The sequence below is a fragment of the Lontra canadensis genome, unplaced genomic scaffold, assembly GCF_010015895.1.
Source record: "Lontra canadensis isolate GAN:19392208 unplaced genomic scaffold, GSC_riverotter_1.0 scaffold1, whole genome shotgun sequence".
NCBI lineage: Eukaryota > Metazoa > Chordata > Mammalia > Carnivora > Mustelidae > Lontra > Lontra canadensis.
Window position 1 is genome coordinate 66,348,012 of NW_022630995.1, and position 20,356 is coordinate 66,368,367.

The 20,356-nt window shown below is 42.4% G+C and overlaps 1 protein-coding gene across 1 annotated transcript in view; it reads left to right on the forward strand.

Moving 5' to 3' along the window:
* Nucleotides 1-20,356, forward strand: part of POLN (DNA polymerase nu) — a 139,380-nt gene that overhangs the window by 68,895 nt on the left and 50,129 nt on the right. Inside the window, exons 15-17 of the mRNA XM_032856283.1 lie at nucleotides 8,783-8,840; nucleotides 9,794-9,871; nucleotides 10,779-10,893. Coding sequence (XP_032712174.1) covers nucleotides 8,783-8,840; nucleotides 9,794-9,871; nucleotides 10,779-10,893 — 251 coding nt within the window. The remainder of the gene's footprint in view (nucleotides 1-8,782; nucleotides 8,841-9,793; nucleotides 9,872-10,778; nucleotides 10,894-20,356) is intronic.

Consider the following 20,356-nt stretch of genomic DNA (forward strand, 5'->3'; position numbering starts at 1 on the left):
TCATCGGGGAAATACAAATCAAAACCACAATCAGATACTGCCTCACACCTGTCAGAATAGATAAAATAAAAAAGATAAGAAAAAAGTGTTGATGAGGATGCTAAGATAAAAGACCCCTCATGCACTGTTGGTAGGAGTGTAAATTGGTGCAGCCACTGTGGGAAAACAGCATGGAGTTTCCTCAAAAAATTAAAACTAGGAATACCATATGATCCGGTAATTCTACTACTGGATATTTACCCAAAGAAAATGAAAACGCTAATTTGAAAAGACACATGCACCCCTGTGTTCATTTTAGCATGATTTACAAAATAGCCAAGATATGGAAGCAACCCAAGTATCCATCGACAGACGAATGGATAGAGAAGATGTGATCTCTGTATACAATGGAGTATCACTCATCCATAGAAAAGAATGAGATCCTGCCATTTTCAACAATGTGGTTGGACCTTGAGGCTATTAAGCTAAGTGAAATAAGTCAGAAAGAGAAAGATACCATATGATTTCACTTATATGTGGAATCTAAAAAACCGAACAAACAAACCTGCCCCAAAAAACCCAGACTCTTAAATAGAGGTAACAAATCGGTGAGGAGATGCATGAAATAGATGAAGGGGATTCCGAGTACAAACCCACAGTTATAAAATAAGTCATGCAGATGAAAAGTACAACATGGGGAATATAATCATTACTATCATAATAACATCTGGTGACAGATGGGGACTAAACTGATCATGATGAGCACTGGATAATATATGGAATTGTTGAATCACTTTGTTGCACACTTGAAACTAATATAACATTGTATGTCAATCACATACAATTGCAAAAAAAAAAAAAGGTCTTTTTTTTTTTTTGACCACTGAGTGGTCAACATGAGGGGAATAGATGATGTCAAACACCAGTGACTGACCCTAAGAAGCCAAGTATGCCAATAATACTGCTTTCGCACCATAACATTCAGATGTTCTCCTCTCATGTCAGCGAGAGGGCCAGCCCCTCCCTTGAGGAGATTAATGGGAGTCCAACCCCACCTGACAGCATTGTATCTGCAAATGGTTTGCCATTTCTTTCTTCTTCCTCAGAAAGGCACAGCTCCTCCTCATAGTAAAATCTGGTTTTGGTCGTGGACAGCATCCATTTGCTAAGTCACGTCTGACTTGGACACCACCATGGGCGTGTCACAGCCATGCTTCCGTCTGTATCCCTGTGTGCTGGGTGCTGCCACCAGGCTTCGCCACATTCAGAAGGTCACTGAATGGGATCTGACTCCTTCCCAGATGTCTCAGGCTCTTGTTAGCTGTCACACAGCCCCCACAGTCACTTTATTTCACCCTTGGTCTTTAGGGATAATTCACGTGCGTGTACATTCATGTCTCCCCTTGACAGACACACAGAAAGGTGTGAGCTTTCATGTGTGCATGAGGCTTTAGGGACAGGACTGTCCAATTGTTATTTTCATTACAGAGGCCAGCACAGAAGCTCTGTGACATTTCCTGTTCACAGCTGTGAACAGGAAGCCATGTACATGAGCAGACACAGACCTGCCTGGTACACAGTGCAGCACAGCAATGGGGAAGCCACTATCCATGAAGAGTTTGGCATGGGCCAACATCCTTCTCAGGATTCTGTTCTATGAAAGAACCTATTTAACAAAGCAGGCTTTTTTAAAAGTTAGGTATTTAGTGAAGTTTCTATTATCCTGTTATTTTTTATATTGTAAAACATAAAAATTGGCATTTAATTATTAAAAGGTTTCTTTCATATTCATCTAAAAATAATCCATTTAAACTTAACATTACTGCTTTCTCAGGACAAAGGGGAAACTTGTTTCTCTCTCTCTTTGGTAAAGTGACTTTCATTAAAGCTAATGTTTCATTGGTCCTGGGAGAAATGATATTAGGAACTGCGTGTTTGTTTGCTGGGTGACCCTGAAACCAGGAGCATTTAGCTGGGTGCATTAGTTACAGTCTGACCTGGTCTTGATTTAACTTTCCATTGGGTAGAGAACAGATCCTATTTTATACAGGTATGACACTGAGATTACTCAAAGTGAATAAATTTTATAGATGCTCTTAGGTCAAGAAATGTCTTTTTTTCTCCCTAGTTAGTTGAGATATTTTCATATAAATGAGTGTTGGATTTTGGCAGTTGCTCTAAATGTTTTATTGTGAAGATGATTTTTTTGTCCTTTATTCTACTAATCTGAGGTATTACAGTAATTATTTTTAGATTTTAAAAAAACCTTGCATTCCTGAGATAAATCCTACTTGGTCATGGTATATAATCCTTTTTGTACGTTGTTAGGTCAGTTTGTTAATATTCGGTTGAGAGTTTTGTATCTTTACTTACGGAGGGTGTTTTATTTAAAGTCTGGCTTTGGTATCAGGGTAATACTGACCTTGTAGAAGGAGTTGGCAAGCTCCTCACTCTGCCATACTAGAAGTACGTTTCATTGTTGAGTTTTGTTAAGAGTTCTTTATATATTTATAAGGAACTATATATATTATACTAGTTATACTAATTATATATATAAATATATACTTAAAATTATATACTAATTATACTAATATTATATATATTATGCTAATATATATACTGAATCTAGTGTGATTTGCAAAAAATTTATCCTAGTACAAGGCTGCTTTTCATTCCCTTAACAGCATCCTTCCCAAACCAAAGGTTTTTAAAAGTTTGATGGAGTAAAATTTTTCAAGTATTTTCTTTCATGGATCATGCTTTTGGTGTGTGTCTAAGAACTCTCTGTGTATCTTAAGATCACAAGGATTTTCTCTTAAGTTTTCTTCTGAAAGTTTTAGAGTTTTATGTTTTATATTTAGACCTATGATCTGTAATTACGGAATCAGTTCATTGAAAGCTCTGAAGTATCCTACTGGAATTTCTATTGGGATTGGGTTGAATTTGTAGATCAATGTGGAAGTCAATAGCATTTGATATTGAGTATTCTCATCCAAGAACATGATATATCTTTCCTTTTATTTAGGGCTTTGAATTCTCTCATTAGGATTTAGTAGTTTTCAGTGTACAGATTTATACCTAGGTACTTTGCGGTGCTGTTGCAAATGGCATTGTTTAATTTCAATGTCCAACTGTTCATTGGTAATTTGTAGATATGCAATTGATTTTTGTAGGTTGACTTTATATCCTGGTACCTTGGTCAGCTCATTTATTAGTCCCAGGCTTTTTTTTTTTTTTTTTTTAATGTATTTATTTGACAGACAGAGATCACAAGTAGGCAGAGAGGCAGACAGAGAGAGAAGGGGAAGCAGGCTCCCCGCTGAGCAGAGAGCCCGATGCGGGGCTCGATCCCAGGACCCTGGGATCATGACCTGAGCCGAAGGCAGAGGCTTTAACCCACTGAGCCACCCAGGTGCCCCAGTCCCAGGCTTTTTTATAGTTTCCATGGGTTACTCTACATAGACAATCATGTCTTCCATGAATAATGGCCATTTTATTTATTTATTTATTTTTATACTGTATGTTTTATTTCTTTTTCTTGCCTTATCGTGCTGTCTCAGACTTCCTCTATTGTGTTGAATAGAGCCCTGGGAGTAGACATCCTTGCCCTGCTCCTGATCCCCAAAGGAAAACACTGAGTCTTTTACCATCAAGAATAATGTTCATTTTAGGTTTTGTCACAGATTCTCTTTGTCCTGTTAGAGAATTATTTTCTATTCTTAGTTTACTGAGAGTAGTTTTTTTTAATCATGAATGGATATCTAATTTTGTCAAATAGTTTTTCTGCATCTATTAAGAGCATGTGACTTTTCTTCAATGTATTTGTATAAGGAATGACACTGATAGATTATTAAATGTTGAACCAGTCAAGGCTGGGATCTGTAGGATTAGCTCCACTTGGTTATGACAGATTGTCCTATTGCTGGATTGATTCATTTTTATTTTGTTTAGGATTGTTTCTGTCTATATTCATGAGGGATATTGGTCTGTAGTTTTCTTGAAGTGTCTTTATCTGGTTTTGCTATTAGGATATTATTTGCCTCATAAAATGAGTGAGAAAATATTCCTTTCTCTTTTGTTTTCTAGTAAAGATCATGTAGAATTGATACTATTTATTCCTTATGTATTTGGTAGAATTCACCATTGAAACTATCTGGACTTGGAATTTTATTTGTGGAAAGGTCCTTAACTACAGAGTCAATTTCTGTAGTAGATGTAGGTTACCCAGATTTTCTGTTCTTTTCTTGAGTGAATTTTGGTAGTTTGTATCTTTTAAGGAACTGGCCCCCTTCATCTTGTTGAATTTATAGGCATATTATGCTCATAGAGTTTCTTTATTGTGCCTAGTGTCTGTGTGATCTGTGGTGATATCTGCGTTTCATTTCTTGAAATTGATCATTTTTGCCTTTTTTTCCTTGAATAGTTTACATAGAGGTTTATCAATCTTATTGGTCTTCTTTAAGAACCAGATTTGGGCTTCACTGATTCTTCTGTACAGTTGACCCTTGAACAACACAAAGGTTAGGGCACTCACCCCCTGCACAGTAGAAAATTCACATATGACTTTTGGGCCCCTAAAAACTTAACTACTGATAGATTACTGTTGACCAGAATCCTTACTGATAACATAAACAGTTGACTAATGGTATTTTGTATGTATTATGCATTATATGCTGTATTCTTAAAATAATTCTAATTTATAATAGTAAGCTAGAAAAAAGGAAATATTATTAAGAAAATCATAAGAAAAAGAAAATACATCTGCAGTACTGTCCCGTATTTTTCTTTTTTTTTTTTTTTAAGATTTTATTTTTATTTATTTGACAGAGAAAGAGAGATCACAAGCAGGCTGAGAGGCAGGCAGAGAGAGAGGGAAACAGGCTCCCCACTGAGCAGAGAGTCTGATGGAGGGCTCGATCCCAGGACCCTGAGATCATGACCTGAGCCGAAGGCAGAGACTTAACCCACTGAGCCACCCAGGCGCCCTGTCCATATTTTTCAAAAACATTCCCTGTATAAGTAGATCTGTGTAGTTCAAACCCGTGTTGTCCAAGGGTCAGCAGTTATTGCTTTTCTGTTTTAAATTTCATTAATTTCAGATCTTTGTTATTTTCCCATTACTTGTATTAGACTTAACTTTTTCTTTTTCTAGTTCCTCAAGGTAGACGGTTAAATTATTGATTTGAGACCTTTCTTTTTCTCCAGTATAAACATTTAATGCTATAACTTTCCCTGTAAGTACTGCTTTAGCTACATCTCATGGATTTTGATACTATGTGTTTTCTTTTGCATTCTGTTCAACATATTTTCTAAGTTCTCTTGAGACTTCTACTTTGACTCCTGGCTAATTAAGAAGTATGTTGTTTAATGTCCAACTGTTTGTGAATTTTCCGGATAGCTTTCTGTTACTGATTCTTGGTTTAGCTTCATTATGGTCAGAGAACATACTTTGAATGATTTTAATTTTTCTAAAATTGCTTGTTTTGCAACCTATGGTATCATCTTGAACAGTGTTTAATGTGCCCTTGAAAGGGATGTGTGTTTTGCTGTCTCTGGATCTAGTGTTCTATAAATGTCAATTAGGTCAAGCTGGTTGGTAGTAGTCAGGTCTTCTGTATCCTTGCTGATTTTATCTCTCATTACTACATATTGCTGAGAGAGGAGTGTGTTTACAACTCTAAGTGTAACTGGGGGTCTGTTTCTCACTGCAGGTCTGTCAGTTCTTGCTTTGTGTACTTTTAAATTCTGTCATTAGATGTGTGCACATTTAGAATTGATATTTCCTTGTAAATTCACCTTTTTATCATTCTGTGATATCCTCTGAATGCATGGTAATTCCCTTCTGAATGCTGCTTTGTCTTATGTTAATATAGGTGCTCCAGATTTCTCCTAATCGGTATTTGCATGGAATCTCCTCTTTCACCTATTTACTTGTAATCCATCTAAACCTTACTAAAGTGGATTTCTCGTAGACAAGTAGTTGGGTCTTACATTCGTGCACTCAAACTCTGTTTTTAATTGGTGTGTTTAAAGTATTTAAGCATAATGTGATTAATGGTAGTGTTGGATTTGGGTTGCCATTTTGGTTTTCTATTAGTTCTTTCCGTTTTTGTTCTTCTGTTCCCTCTCTCCTGCCTTTCTCTGAATTATTAAATAATTTTTAGAATTCCATTTCAATTTGTGTATTGGGCCTTTTGCTACCTTTCACTGTATAATATATTTTTTAAAGATTTCATTTATTTATTTGACAGAGATCACAAGTAGGCAGAGAGCCAGGCAGAGAGAGTGGGGGAAGCAGGCTCCCCACTGAGCAGAGAGCCGACATGGAACTCAATCCCAAGACCCTGAGATCATGACCTGAGCTGAAGGCAGAGGCTTTAACCCACTGAGCCACCCAGGCACCCCACACCGTATAATATTTTTTTAAAGATTTATTTATTTAGAGAGAAAGAGCGCATGAGGAGGGGGAGGGGCAGAGGAAGAGGGAGGATTTCAAGCAGACTCGCCGCTGATCACAGAGCCAATGTGGGGTTTGATCCCACAACTCTGAGATAGTGCCCCAAGCCGAAACTAAGAGTTCACCTCCTAACTGACTGAATCACCCAGGGGCCTCAGGGGCCCCTCATGATATGCTTTTTAGTGATGGCTGCAGGGGTCATAGTAGACATATCCATGTTCAGTGTAGTTTTGGATTTGATGTTTTACCACTCCCAGTAAGTTGTGGAAGCGTTACAAACACCAGCTTGTCCTCACTGCCATGCATTACATCTGTACACACTGTAAACACCCCAGGAAGTATTGCCGTGTTTGCTTTTAACAGTAGTAAATATTCGAAAAGAGCTTGAAAAGAATAGTCCTTATGCTTCTTCGGGAACTGAGCCTGTCTGTCGCACATTCTCCATTTGTTATGTTGCAGGCTTCCTTGGGACCTTTCCCTTCAGCCTGAGCAACTTCTGTTAGCACTCCTTTCAGAGCAGGCCCCCTGAGGACATGTTCTCTCCACGTTTATTCATCCAAGAACAGCTTCAGTTCACCTTCATTCCCGGAGGACTCAGTTTGCTGCAGTGCCCTCAGTCAGCCTCACAGTGGTCTGAGCACGTGTCTCCTGACGTGAAGTTGGCGGCCGCCCACAGGGCCGCTCCTCTAGTGTCCTGGGTCATTTTGCTCGCACTGCTTTCAAGATTGTTCTCCAGCTTTGGTTTCCAGCAGTTGTGGTATTTCTGGGCCTGATTTTCTTTTAATTCATCTTATTTAAGGCTGTTCAGGTTCTTGAATCTGAAAAATATGTCTTTCACTAAATCTGGGGAAATTTTAGCCATTATTTCTTTATTTTTTTCAACACTGGTCTCTTTTTTCTCTTTCAGGGACTGAAATAATAATCGTATTGTAGTTCTAGTATTATCCCGCAGGTCACTGAGCCTCTGTTCATGTTTCCCCAAAATTTTTCTTCTCTCCTCTCTACTGGATAGTTTCTACTATCTTCAAGTTCACTGGCTCTCATTTTCTGTCATCTCTGACCTGTTATTGAGTTTATCACGTGACTATTTGGTGTTGTTTTAAGACAGCACGTGATTCTGTTGTAGAGAAAACTTGAGAGCCACTAGCTTCATACCTTGGGCCTTGGTGTCCTCACCTTTAAAAATGGGGTGACAGCGCCTGCCTTACCACGTGCTGTTGCTGGGCCCAAAGCACAGGATCTGAGACATCTGGCAGCCTCACCAGATCCAGTCAGGGAATTGAGCCCAACCAATGCCCAAGTAGAACATTCCCAGGTAGAATAGGGTGTCTTTGTAGAAGGTACCGCCAAGCATAAAAGATGTTGCCACAGAAGTTTTCCTGATTCGAATGGTTGTAACAGGAGGGAAGCTAGTGGCTGTTCAGTCCAAGTTGTAAGGGTGTGAAGGTGCTTAGTGAGCTGTCACATGGTTTTTCAGGGGATGTGGACACACTGGCCACCAGCCACAGGGCTGTTGCACATGCCAAGACTGAGCCCAGTACTGAGTGCCAAGAGCGCTAGGGGAGAGCAGTGGTCAGGGTGTAGAGACCAGAAGTTTCATCTTAAAATATGTTTTTAAGGGGAAACTACAGTATATAAATTTCACAGAAATCTATGTTTAGCATGTTATATAGAAATTTTTAAGTTGTAGTTTAGCATGCTGTATACAATTACGATAAGGGCCAAACAGGCTGGAGTCAAAAAGAATTGTCTCACAGTTGCTGACTATACTTAGTGGTATAATCGCCAAAATTATGTTTCAGTATCAGACACTTGTATTGTGTAGTAATGTGCTTATGCATGATACACTGGCTTAGCTATTTTGTTAAGGTTTAATAAAACTTTACACATTTTTTTGTTTGGTTGGGTTTTTTTTTAAAGATTTTATTTATTTGTTTGACAGAGACACAGCAAGAGAGGGAACGCAGGCAGGGGGAGTGGGAGAGGGAGAAGCAGGCTTCCTGCTGAGCAGGGAGCCCTATGCGGGGCTCGATCCCAGGACCCCCGGATCATGACCTGAGCCGAAGGCACCTGAGCCAAAGGCAGATGCTTAGCAACTGAGCCACCCAGGTGCCCCAAAGTGACACGTTTTAAATGCCCTTAAATGGTACAGATTTGGGTGCACCTGGCTGACTCAGTTGGTAGAACATGTGACTCTTGATCTTGTGGCCATGAGTACAAGAACCATGTTGGGAATAGAGTTTACTTTAAAAAAAAATGTAAAAAGTAATGATAATACCAATCAAATGGTACAGATTAATTTACGAGTAAATATTTCAACTAAAGCTATTCTCCTCTTATTAACAGAATATCCAAGGTATCTCCAGGCACCCAATTCAAATTACTAAACCACAGGATTTTAAAGGTAACACATTTCTCTCTACCTTGTTGAAGTCTTGGGTAACATTTCCTAAAAACCCGCGAGTATTTATAATTGCTTTTCTGGATAACTAACTTCTTTGTCTTCCTCAAGTTCTCTGTATTTGCATGACGAAGATTTAAATACACATTGAAAAATAAAACACAGCTAAACTGATAAGGCACCTCCCTTTCGGCAGTTTACAAGTTAAAATAGATGATAATTATACAAGGAAAGTAGCTCCCTTCCCACCATTTCTCCCCCACCAACTTCCCAATAGAGAAACAAACAAACATACAATAGAACTGGCTTTTATTAAAGTCTGAAACTTACTGGAAATGTTTATAAAAGCATACTAACACTGTTCTTTCTTCTGAGCTCTTCCACTGAAATGCTGACAGTTAGATTTCTAAAAAAGAAAAAGGTCACATCTAAGCAAACTAGGTTCTGTGGCCCATCCCCCAACTCCTGCACCCTTGGTGGGGTGCTCCTGCCTCTCTGCTTTGGTTACCACAAAACAGTAAAGCATGACCGGGGTTCTTTTCAAATACAGTTGCCCATAAGCAGGACCCGTGGAGGTGACCATGAGCACCTTTGTCTCCTACTGCCCTTCAAAACATGTGCTATGCATCATAGGACCCCACAGCTTCCCCAAACACTGTCTTCTAGGCGGTGAGGCTCCGGGGGCCTCCAGAACATTCTTACTGGAGTATGTTCAAAGGTCCGTGTTTGTTTCCTCACCAAGAATTCTAGACAGAATGTAAAATTTTAACAACAGAGAGCCTACTTTACTCTCAGCAGTACCATTTGCTTTTAAATTATATTAATAAAAATATTCAGAAAAGTCAGAAATCTGGACTCTTGACTTTGGAATGATATTAAAATAAACTCCGTGTGAGCAATGGCTATAAATCAGCTTATGACCAAATTCACCAAGTACTCTTAAAATAATGTTTCAGGTCTGGAGGGCACAGTGCTCACCATCTCCCCGAGGAGCATGTTCATTGCCCCCGACGGCCACACCTTCCTGGCAGCAGGTACGTGCAAACCATGCCAGACAGATGCCCTGTGTCACAGTGGCTCACTTTACACGTTTCATGTTTCAAATACTTGGAATGGTAGATAATTCAAAGGTGCTTACAGAATTCCTCCTATAGAGCAAATCCTAAAGCAAATATTTATCTGAAGGAAAGATTTCTTGTGCACAGTAAATAAGAACAGATCTGCTTCGATGGTCCCTCACCTTTTCTAGACCCCAGGTGCCCCCTCATGGTCCCACCCAGTCTGCCCCTCCTTTCTCCTCTTCGCCCTCATCAGGCTCGCTGCTCTGCCCTGCTCGCTCCCTGCAGACGGGCTGGCCTCCAGCCTGGACCAGTCCCAAATCATGCCCTCCTGGAACCCCTTCACTGGACACCATCTTGCTCCCTCCTTTGCCTTTTCTGTGCCTTTGCTCCAGTGTCACTTTCTTGAGGAGGTGTTCCTGACCACCCTCTCCCTCCTGAGCCTCCTTTCTTTATCTGTCTTTTCCACTTCACTTCTCATCCTCTGACAGACCAGATAACTCATGCACATTGTCTCCTGCTCCTAGAACATGGGCTCCATGAAGAAAGGCCTATCTGTTTTGTTCACTGTCACATCCCAGTCACACTGCCAGGCACCAGCAGGCCCCTCTAAACTTGTGATGGACAGGATGAACAGAGGAGTGCCTATGGCCTTCCCCAGAGGTGTTGCAGGCCTCACAGAAGGCAGGACCAGTCCCTTAGACTTGCAGACCCAGGGGTGGCCAGTGGCCCTGAGGCCAGAGGACCCTGGCGGTGGGCAGGGGGGGATGTTGCCCTTGATGCTGCAGTGGGGACAGAAGGCTGAGGGCGGGCTGCGGCGTGGGTAGCAATGACGAGGGACGCTGTTGGTAGATTCAGAATTAATGTGGGTTCTGTCCCCCAGACTTTTCACAGATTGAATTGCGCATTCTTACACACTTATCTGGGGATCCGGAACTTTTGAAGTTATTCCGGGAATCTGAAAGAGATGATGTATTTTCCACCCTGACTTCACAGTGGTAAGATACATGAGCTCACAATATGATCAGATCTGCAGGAATGCTGACATGATTTTAAAAGCCTGAAGTTTTTCCAAGGCTATTTTCACAAGAAGGAAATGATATTTTTCTCTAGTAGTTAATCCTTTTGAAAAGAGGAGTGGGTAACTAGAATGCCAAGATTTCCCTAATTGTGAAAAAAACGATGGCTCTTCACCAAAAATGCAGCCGATCACTAGAGAATGTAATAGAGATATTGGAAGAGTCCGAGGTGGGAATGTGTGCTCCTCCATGAGGGTGTGCGAGCTGTAGGGGTGGGCCTGGGTGTGTCCTCCCCACACTCCCACCCCGTCAGGGCCAGGAGCACATCAGGCTGGGAGGGACAGTCCCTGCCTGACAGTGACCTGCACTCACAGAGAATTCTGGAGGCAGACAGCCTTGGGTTTTGTGGGGCAGTTTGGCAGTGTCCTCCAACACCTGTCCTTGTGCGTCCTCGGTGTTCTTAGCAGGTGACTTTTCCTTATCCTGGCTCGGGAACCCCTGCTGCTTCTTGAGCAGAGCGGGCCAAAGAGGGAAGGAGTCTCCCCCTGAGACCGCCCTTGCCGGGGGTGGGAGTCCTGCCCAGGGCTCTGCTGGAGCAGCGTTATGAGGCTGCAAGGGAGGCTGGTAATGGCCACTCTCTAGTCACAGTAGCCACCAGGGCCAGGTACGCTGCTGCCTGGAACTAAGTCAGGATTCTGCCAGGAGGAAGAAGAGGCACGGCGCCTGCTATCCATCCCCTCCCTCCGTCCCCCTGCAGGCCTCTCCTCCAGGCTGCCCCTCCTGGTGGCCTCCTCACCCATCCCACCTTATCCGGACGTTCGCTCACTTCAGGAGTCACCCTCAAGGCACCGCTCTGCGACGGCTGGCCTCTGTGTTCTGGGGCCACCACACATCCCTCTCTGTCCTCCTCACTGTCTTTCTGAAGGCGTATGAGCCCTGTGAGGGCAGGGCCATGTCTCCTCATCCAGTATGGGCACTAGCCCCTCTCTACCTCGGCCCCACTGAGCCACTGAACCCCAGGTGCACACCTCACTCAGGCCTTTCCTTCCGCTGGCTCAGGAAGCTCTTTCCCCAAGTGTCCCCGTGATTCACCCTCAGCTCAGTGCGGGATGCCTCTGCTTCCGTTGAGGACCTGCCCTCCCTGCTGCGGCATGTCTCTCCATGGTCTCCATCCTGCCTGTCCCGCTGGAATGTCAGCTCACGGATGCATGGCCACCCGGCCCCTTCCCCCATGGTGCTCATGGGCTGTGGAGTCTCCGCGTGCGTCTACGAATGAATGAGGGCCTAGCATGGGGGCCAAACAGTCCTGTCAGCCAGGAAGCATCTCCTCTCCAGACCCCCCACCCCACCACAAGACTTAGTTGAATTTTTTTTTTTTTTAATCAGGAAGAAGTATTGTTGTCAAGGTGACAGAGGAAGGAGGATACTGCCATACACTGAGCTGGGCTTTAAAGAGTGGTTGTGGGTATTAGGGTTATGGCGGCATGCGTGGTGAAAGCAACAAACTCCACAGCAGAGCAGAGCATTACGCCAGGCAAGGGGATCAGTGTGTGGATGGCAGGACAGTCTGCCACAGTCAGGCTTACTGCCTTCTCCCAGCAGCCTCCATCCGGCCCTGAGTGGGAGACTTCTCTCTGTATCCCCTCCTTGTCCTAAGCGCTGTCCTTCCCCCAACATGGGCCAACCTGCCAGATGGGGCCCGTCTCACACTGGGACCTCACAGAGCTGTGGCCTGGGTTCCTCTCCTGCCAGCTGCTCCTCAACTTCCAACTCTGATCTCGAGGCCCCCTCATACCCCCAGCCCACCCAGCCTTCCTCCTCTTTGTGGGTTCCCTTTCTGTGAGTCCCACCTGGGATGCAGCCCAGACTCCCCTTCCGTGGCTCCTGCATGCCTAGGCATGCAGTTGTGGCCTGTTGGATGACCACTAGGTAAACGAGGGCATGATGGACCCCTGCCTCCCCATCGATCTCCATCAGCTGCCCATGTAGGACTTGCTGTTCCCTTTACTTCTCCCCTCCTTGGTTGCATGTTTCCAGCCCCGGGTGATCCCATCCTCTCCTTTCCTATTGCCCAGCCCCAAAGTGCTACAGGAAGCCATGAAGTGGTGAGTGAGTCCACCATAAATTTAGGTCATCTGACCTGAGAGGGACCCTTACTAGTCTCTACTCATCAGCTGCTCCAAATGTTCTTAGACTTGCCACAAATATCTACTTTTCTCTCTTAATCTCGAAAGAGAACCTCATCTTTTACATGAATGACAAAGAAGGGGGCCTCAGACATGAGCCCCTGAACTTCCTCCCACGTTGCCTCAGTGTGTCGTTGTAGGTCCTCCTCCCAGTCTACAAAGTTTCCTGTCTCAAAAGAGGAAGCATCCTCTATTGCCAAAATCAAGAAATCAGGACTGTGCATTGTACATCTCTAGGTAATACAACACATTTACACATTAGTGTGAATGGCACCTCCTAGAATTGTGTAGTGCAACTTTTTTTTTTTTAAGTTGTAGTACAACTTTACACGGCAGTCCTCATGTGGATTCCCTTTATTTTCCATTTTTACTCTAGCATTGTTCATTTCCCCTTGTTGACTTCATCTCCCCCTGCCCCCACTGAAAACAACAACAACTGTCTAGGGTTGCCTTCAGGGAAATCCTGTTTTCAACCCCATTGGAGCCCTTAGTTACTGTTTAGGTACAAAAGAAAGTCTACACTTACTCCTTGTTCTTTCTCACTGCTGGCTCATTCTTGCTTTTTTGAATAAACTTTCACTTTACCCACTTAGGCTTTTCTTCTGGAACTCCTCCCATCTAAGACAATGACTACCTTTCTTGGGGTGCAGTCAGTGCTGAGGTCCACAGCTTCAGCACGAGCATGCTCAGGCACTGCACCTGCAACCCCCACTTCAAAGGCTCTGCAGGGGTCAGTCACTGACCCTGGGCACCTCCAAGTCCCATACTCTCTCCTTGCCCACCGCTCCAGGGAGATGCCCTTCTCCTTGGTGGGCTCCATCGGTTCTGTTTAAAATCGAGATATCATTTACATACCATAAAATTCACCATAAAGTATACAATTCAGTAGTCTTTAATACATCACAAGGTTTTGCAACCATTGCCGCTGCTATTTCCAGAACATTTCCATCCCTCCAAAGAGAAACCCCACTCCCCACTCACATTCTGTCACTCTCCGTTTTTCCTTCCCCTCCCCGGAAATAGCTATTCTCCTCTATCTCTCTACATCTGTCTGTTCTGGATCTTTCACATTAATGGAATCGTACAATATGTGGCTTCCTGTGTCTGGCTTCTTTCAATGAACGTAATATTTTTAAGTTTCATCCTTGTGGTTGCAAATATCAGTACTTTATTCCTTTTTATGGCTGAATGGTATTCCATGATCTGGAATCATATATTCTGTATATTTTGATTTAAGCAAGCAAATAATCTTCCATTTGTTTATCTGTTCACAGTTGATGGGCATTAATCCTGCTGTGAACACTCACAAGTATTCTCATGAATATGTGGATTCATTTCTAATGGGTAGATACCTAACAGAATCGCTGGTACATAGAGTAATTCTGTGTTTAACTTTTTTTTCTTGTGGTAGAATACAATAACATAGGATTTACCATCTTAGCCATTTTAAAATGTACAAATCAATGGCAACTGTATTTAATTTTTTGAGGAACAAAAGAGCGATACAACTTTACAGTCTCACAAGTAGCTGTGGGGTTCCGATTCAGTACTTCCTATTATCTGTGTGTTTGGTTCCAGCTGTCCTGGTGGGTGTGAGGTGTTGTCTCCCTGGGGTCTGATTCGCACTCTCTGATGACCGAGGAGGCTCAGCTCCTCTTCCTGCTCATGCTTTGTGCTTTATCTTTGCCTCTTTCCCCTCCTCTGCACCTGGAACAGAGGTGCTGACCCAACTTCTTCCCCGAAGATGTCTCTTCTTATGTTTCACTCTTCCTCTAGTGAGGATATCACGTAATACAGAGTTTTTTAAGCATGTAATAGATTTGGTTACACCGCTGCCCTCTCTCCAGAGGTATGGAAAGCAAGGACAAGGAAGAAAATAATAAAGATAAGAGCAGAAATAATCAATAAAATCAAAACTAGGAAAACAATAGAGAAAATCAATGAAACAAAGCAGATTCTTTAAAAAATCAATAAAATTCATAAACCAACAACAACAAAAAAGAGCACACGAATCATCAATATCAGAGATGGAATAGAAGATATTAATACAGATCCCAGAGGCATCAAAAGGATAATAAAGGAATATGAAAAATAACTTTACGCTAAAAAATCCAACAATTTAGGAGAAATGGACCAATTTCTTGAAAACCACAAACTACCAAACCCCAACTAAGGTAAAATAAGTAATCTGAATAGTCCTACAATCATTAAAGAAATTGAATTTGTAATTTTTAAGTTTCTAAAAAATAAAGCTCCAGGCCTGGATGGTTTCCCTGGAATATTTTACCATACATTTAAAGAATTAACACCTGGGGGGTCTGGGTGGCTCAGTTGGTTAAACAGCTGCCTTCGGCTCAGGTCATGATCCCAAGGGTCCTGGGATCGAGCCCCCCCACATCAGGCTTCCTGCTCAGTGGGGAGCCTGCTTCTCCCCATCCCTCTAATCCCTCTGCCCCTCCCCACTGCTTGTGTTATCTATCTCTCTCATAAATAAATAAAATTTAAAAAAAAAATTAACACCTGATTATATATAGCTTCTTCCAGAAAATAGAAGAGAAAAGAACACTTCCCACTTCATTCTGTGAAGCTGGTATTTAATATGATGCTTAAACCAAAGAAAATAAAAGCTAAATAAATCAACAACAACAACAGCAAAACCCAAAATCTCTGCAGACCAATATCACTCACAAACTTAGGCGCTAAAACCCTCAACAAAATATCAGCAAGCTGAATCCAGCAATGTCTAAAATAATTATTCACCATGTCCAAGTGGGATTTATTCCAGGCATTCAAGATTGCTAAACATTTAAAAATCAATTAATATAATCCACATGTGATTAAGCTAAAGAATAAAAATAATGTGATTATATCCATTGACTCAGACAAAGCATTTGACAAAATCCAACATCCATTCATGATAAAAATGCTCAGGGAATTAGAAAGAGAGAGGAACTCCTTCAACTTGATAAAGAGCATCTTCAAAAAACCTGCAGCTAATAGCACATTTCATGGTGATAGCCTGAATGCTTTCCCTCTAAGATCAGGAACAACTTGTTAGTATTGAATGTTGAAGCTCTAGCCACTGAATGAGGCAAGAAAAAGACACAAATGGTATGCAGATTGGAAAGGAAGAAATAAAACTGTCTCTGTTTGCAGATGACATGGTTGTCTATATAGAAGTCTCAAAGAACATACAAGAAAAGAGTTCTTTTAACCCCTAGAACAAGGAAGTTCAGCAAGGTCACAAGACACAATAATAACACATAAAATCCAAGTGCATTTCTATAAGCTGACAATGAACATCCAGAAAATCAAAATTAAAAACACAAGACCATTTAGAATCACTCCAGAGATAATGGAGTCATATGCAAAGTATCCAAAGATAATGAAGTACTTAAAAACTCAGTTAACAAAGGATGTACGGGATCCCCCTGTGTTAGATGACAGAGGAGCAGGAAAAGCTGTCCAAGATGACCTAGTGAGTGTGGACACACTACACGCGTGCAGCAGAAGACCCAACGTAGTAAATGTGTCCAGTCTTCCTAGAATTATCTGTAGGCTTAATTCCAGCCCCATGAAAACTGAAGGAAGTACTTTGTAGACACAAATAAGCTTAGTTTAGATTTATGTGGAAAGACACAAGCCCTGGAATAGCTAAAACAATCTTGACAATAAAGTGGGAGGAATCACTACCTGATATGGAGATATAATGTGCAGTAATCAAGAGAGTGGGGTGTTGACAGAGACCAACAGAACAGAAAAGAGAAGCCAGAAATAGACCCACACAAATATGCTCAACTGATTTTTGAAAAAGGTCTGAAGTACTGGGCAGAAAATAATTCTCTTCAGATTCATGGTAAGCTGATCACCCAAAACCCAACTTGAGAAGTTCGTGTCTACATTGGATACTGTCTCTTTTCTGCATCTTATTAGCTTGTATTAGTTTTTGAGAGAACTTCAAAGATAAGAAGCTTTTAATATTTGCATGATGGTTGCCTCTAATTCCCCACACTTGTGACTTAGACTATAATTAGTTGCTGTGGAAATGATTTTTATGTTCCAAACAGAGGACTAGAATAGCACATGGTAAAAAGCCACAAGATCAAGTATATACTTAAAAATGTTTGTTTCCTGCAAATGTCTTACTGTTTGAAACTCAAAAAGCAAACAGGCAAGTTGATATTCTATTCTGGAATTTTTTTTTAAGGATTTTATTTATTTATTTGACAGAGATCACAAATAGGCAGAGAGGCAGGCGGAGAGAGAGAGGGGGAAGCAGGTTCCCTGCTGAGCAAAGAGCCCGACACGGGGCTTGATCCCAGGACGCTGGGATCATGACCTGAGCCGAAGACAGAGGCTTTAACCCACTGAGCCACCCAGGCACCCCTATTGTGGAATATTTAATAACATTTCAAAGACTTAAAATTTCCTTGAAAAACCTTTAAGGATACACAGATTACATATAAAAATGGAGATGCAGAACAAGTCTTAGAAATCCTCTGTAAAGCTGTGATTTGGTCAATGAAATCCCCCAAGAGCTGGGACCAATCTTAGAGCCTCTGCCACCAGCTTCAGCATTTCCAAATGCACGTGGAAGATAGCCATTCTACACTGTGGGTCCGAGACAGGCCACAAGGCATCTTTCTACAGGGTAATCATTACATATTTGCCCCATTTCTAACAGTTTTTTACAAAATGCAGGTAAATACCTTTCCTTATTGGCTGTACCTTCAACTCAACATTTTCAGAGTGAAACTTGAAAAAGAATTTTTCACTGCAGAATATATCCATTTTTCTTCTGCTTAAGACCTCCTGGGTTGCTTTTCTGAGATATTCTCCCATAAGGCAAGTGTGGTAGATAGTGTTGTGGGCTACTCCCCCTCTCTGGGGGAAGATGGTGCTTCTCTACCCAGCAGATGACAGAGTTGGGCCTTGCTCTGGCTAACAAAATGTGAGCAAAAGTGACATGTGTCACTCCTGAGCGGAGGCTTTAAGAAATTGCACATGATTCCTCTTGATTTCTTTTCTCTCTGTCACCATAGCTGGCCACATTGATAGAAGCCACTCTGTCTTCCTGCATTATATATGGCAGAGCAGCCTGGGAGCAAAGTGTAGTGAAGAGGAAAGATAAACTCTCCTTGCTATAAGCAGAAAGATTTGGGAGTAATTTATTATGGCAGCATCACTTTGCCTATCCTAGGATCTATAGGACTTGGTGCCAGAAGTAAGAGGTTGTATAACAAATCCTAAAACATGTGGCTTCAGACAGGGGTGGCAGGCAATGAGGAGACACCCACTGGAGGCTGGAGGATGGCATTTGGTAAATGGCATAACATTCGGTGAAACTGTCTTTTGTGATAATTTGTGAGGCAAGCGATACCCTAATGAGCTGAGGCTTTAGGCAGAGCAGACCAGCAGAACACTAGGACATGCTCTGGTTGGTCTTGTCTGCATGTGACAAGGTACTGTTCAAAACAAACTCAGAAAAGAATTGGCCAGTATACAAGTAGGCATGAAAGGGAAGAGAAATTCCAGAAAATTGGAGTCTTAATGCATTTGAATATAGAAATGATTTTCGTCTCTAACTAGTAAAAGATGAATCTGAAAAGGGTTTTGAGCAATGAAGGCCAATTAAAACGTTGCCTTTAGAAAATTAAAGGTGTGGCCTTAATGCCTACTGTTATAGTCTCTGAAAGAATCAAGGAGGCACCCAGAAGTTTTTAGTTAGACCACATATCTCCGGACAAAAAGAGACTAGCAGTGGCTTTCCCACAAACTCCTGCTAAACTCAAGGTACCTGCAGTAAAGCCTAGAGAGAGGATACACCTCCAAATGAATTATGGATGGGTCTGTTGGCACATGGAACTGAAAGAAGTCAAATGGAACTGATTACGTTTCTGAGTTGTACTTCCCAGAGGAACACCAGTCTGGACTAAAAGAGGCATCAATTGTTCGAGACTTAAACCCTGGGACCCCACATCTTCTACGGGAAGAAGTCATCTGGGAAATAGGCTCAATCCCAGGGAGAGAAGATTTTTCACTGCCCTCTTAGATGTAGCCAAGAAATACAATAGAAGAGGAAATCCCAGGAGATGGATAGAAGGCCATGGAGAGCAGTGGACTAGGAATATACTCTTGGGGAACAGATTCAGGGCTTCCTCAAGGACCTTCTTTCACCCCCAGAGAAGGATCTTCTCAGCACGTACCCAGTGAGAATGCTGTGGACCACTGACTGCTGTGCATCTCACTCTTCCCCTTTCCAGACAGGTGTGTTCGCTTTGGTCATCTCATGCCGCCCAACAGCCATACCTCACCCATGTGCCAGGAAAGAGCCTTGACTTTTTAGTCCACCAGGCTACAGAGCAAGAGGAGCCACATCAAGACCTGACATAAAGATGATCACACAATCTTGATGGCCTGCTCAGATGGGACTTTGGATTGTCACCTTGGCAAGGGGAAGGAAAGCATGTATGTGTGACCAGAAGAGTGGACTGTGGTACAATACATTATTATTCAAAAATCTTTGTTTTTCTCCCCAGAGAAAGAGTATACTTCCTCACCTGTTGACTCTGGCTTGGCTAAGTGACTTGCTCCAGCCAATGGCATGTGAATGAAAGTGATGCTTGTCACCATTGGGTCACACGTGGTTCTCCAGGCTGTCTTCTTCCTCTGCCATGACAGCCATCACTGTTCCAGATACGGGCTGGGCTGCACTCCTGAATCACAGGATATAAGTCACATGAGGCAGAACCTCAGCAGACCCACGGCGGGCGTGCTGGTGAACAAGGACCAGTCCTCTCTCGGGTAGGCCTCTGACTACAGCCTCGCCTGTCCTTGCCACACAGCAGTGGTGCTATCTGCTTCATTAGTAAGTTTATACCAGGCTTCAGTAATCTCTGAGTGCTCTGGGTACTCCAGGCTTACTCCAGTCTGATTTTCCATGACCGCCTAAGATGTTCTATGCCTAGAAGGCCAAGAACAACTTAGAGGGGTTTTGTTGGGTTACCACTAAGAGTGCTGAAGAACCTCCTTGCAACCTTGTGATTTGGGTTCCTGGGTCACACTGCCACATGAAGGAGGAGCCAACCTTATAGGCCACATCCCCTGGAAAGTTACATGACCCCCTGTGCAACTTTCTTCTGTGCACAACTCACCCTGTACTAGATGTCCTAACATGTGGCTATCTGAGTGGGGCTGTTTTTTAAGTTTTAATTCATGAGACTATTAAAGAATAAATGTAAAGATGTAAAAAAGAT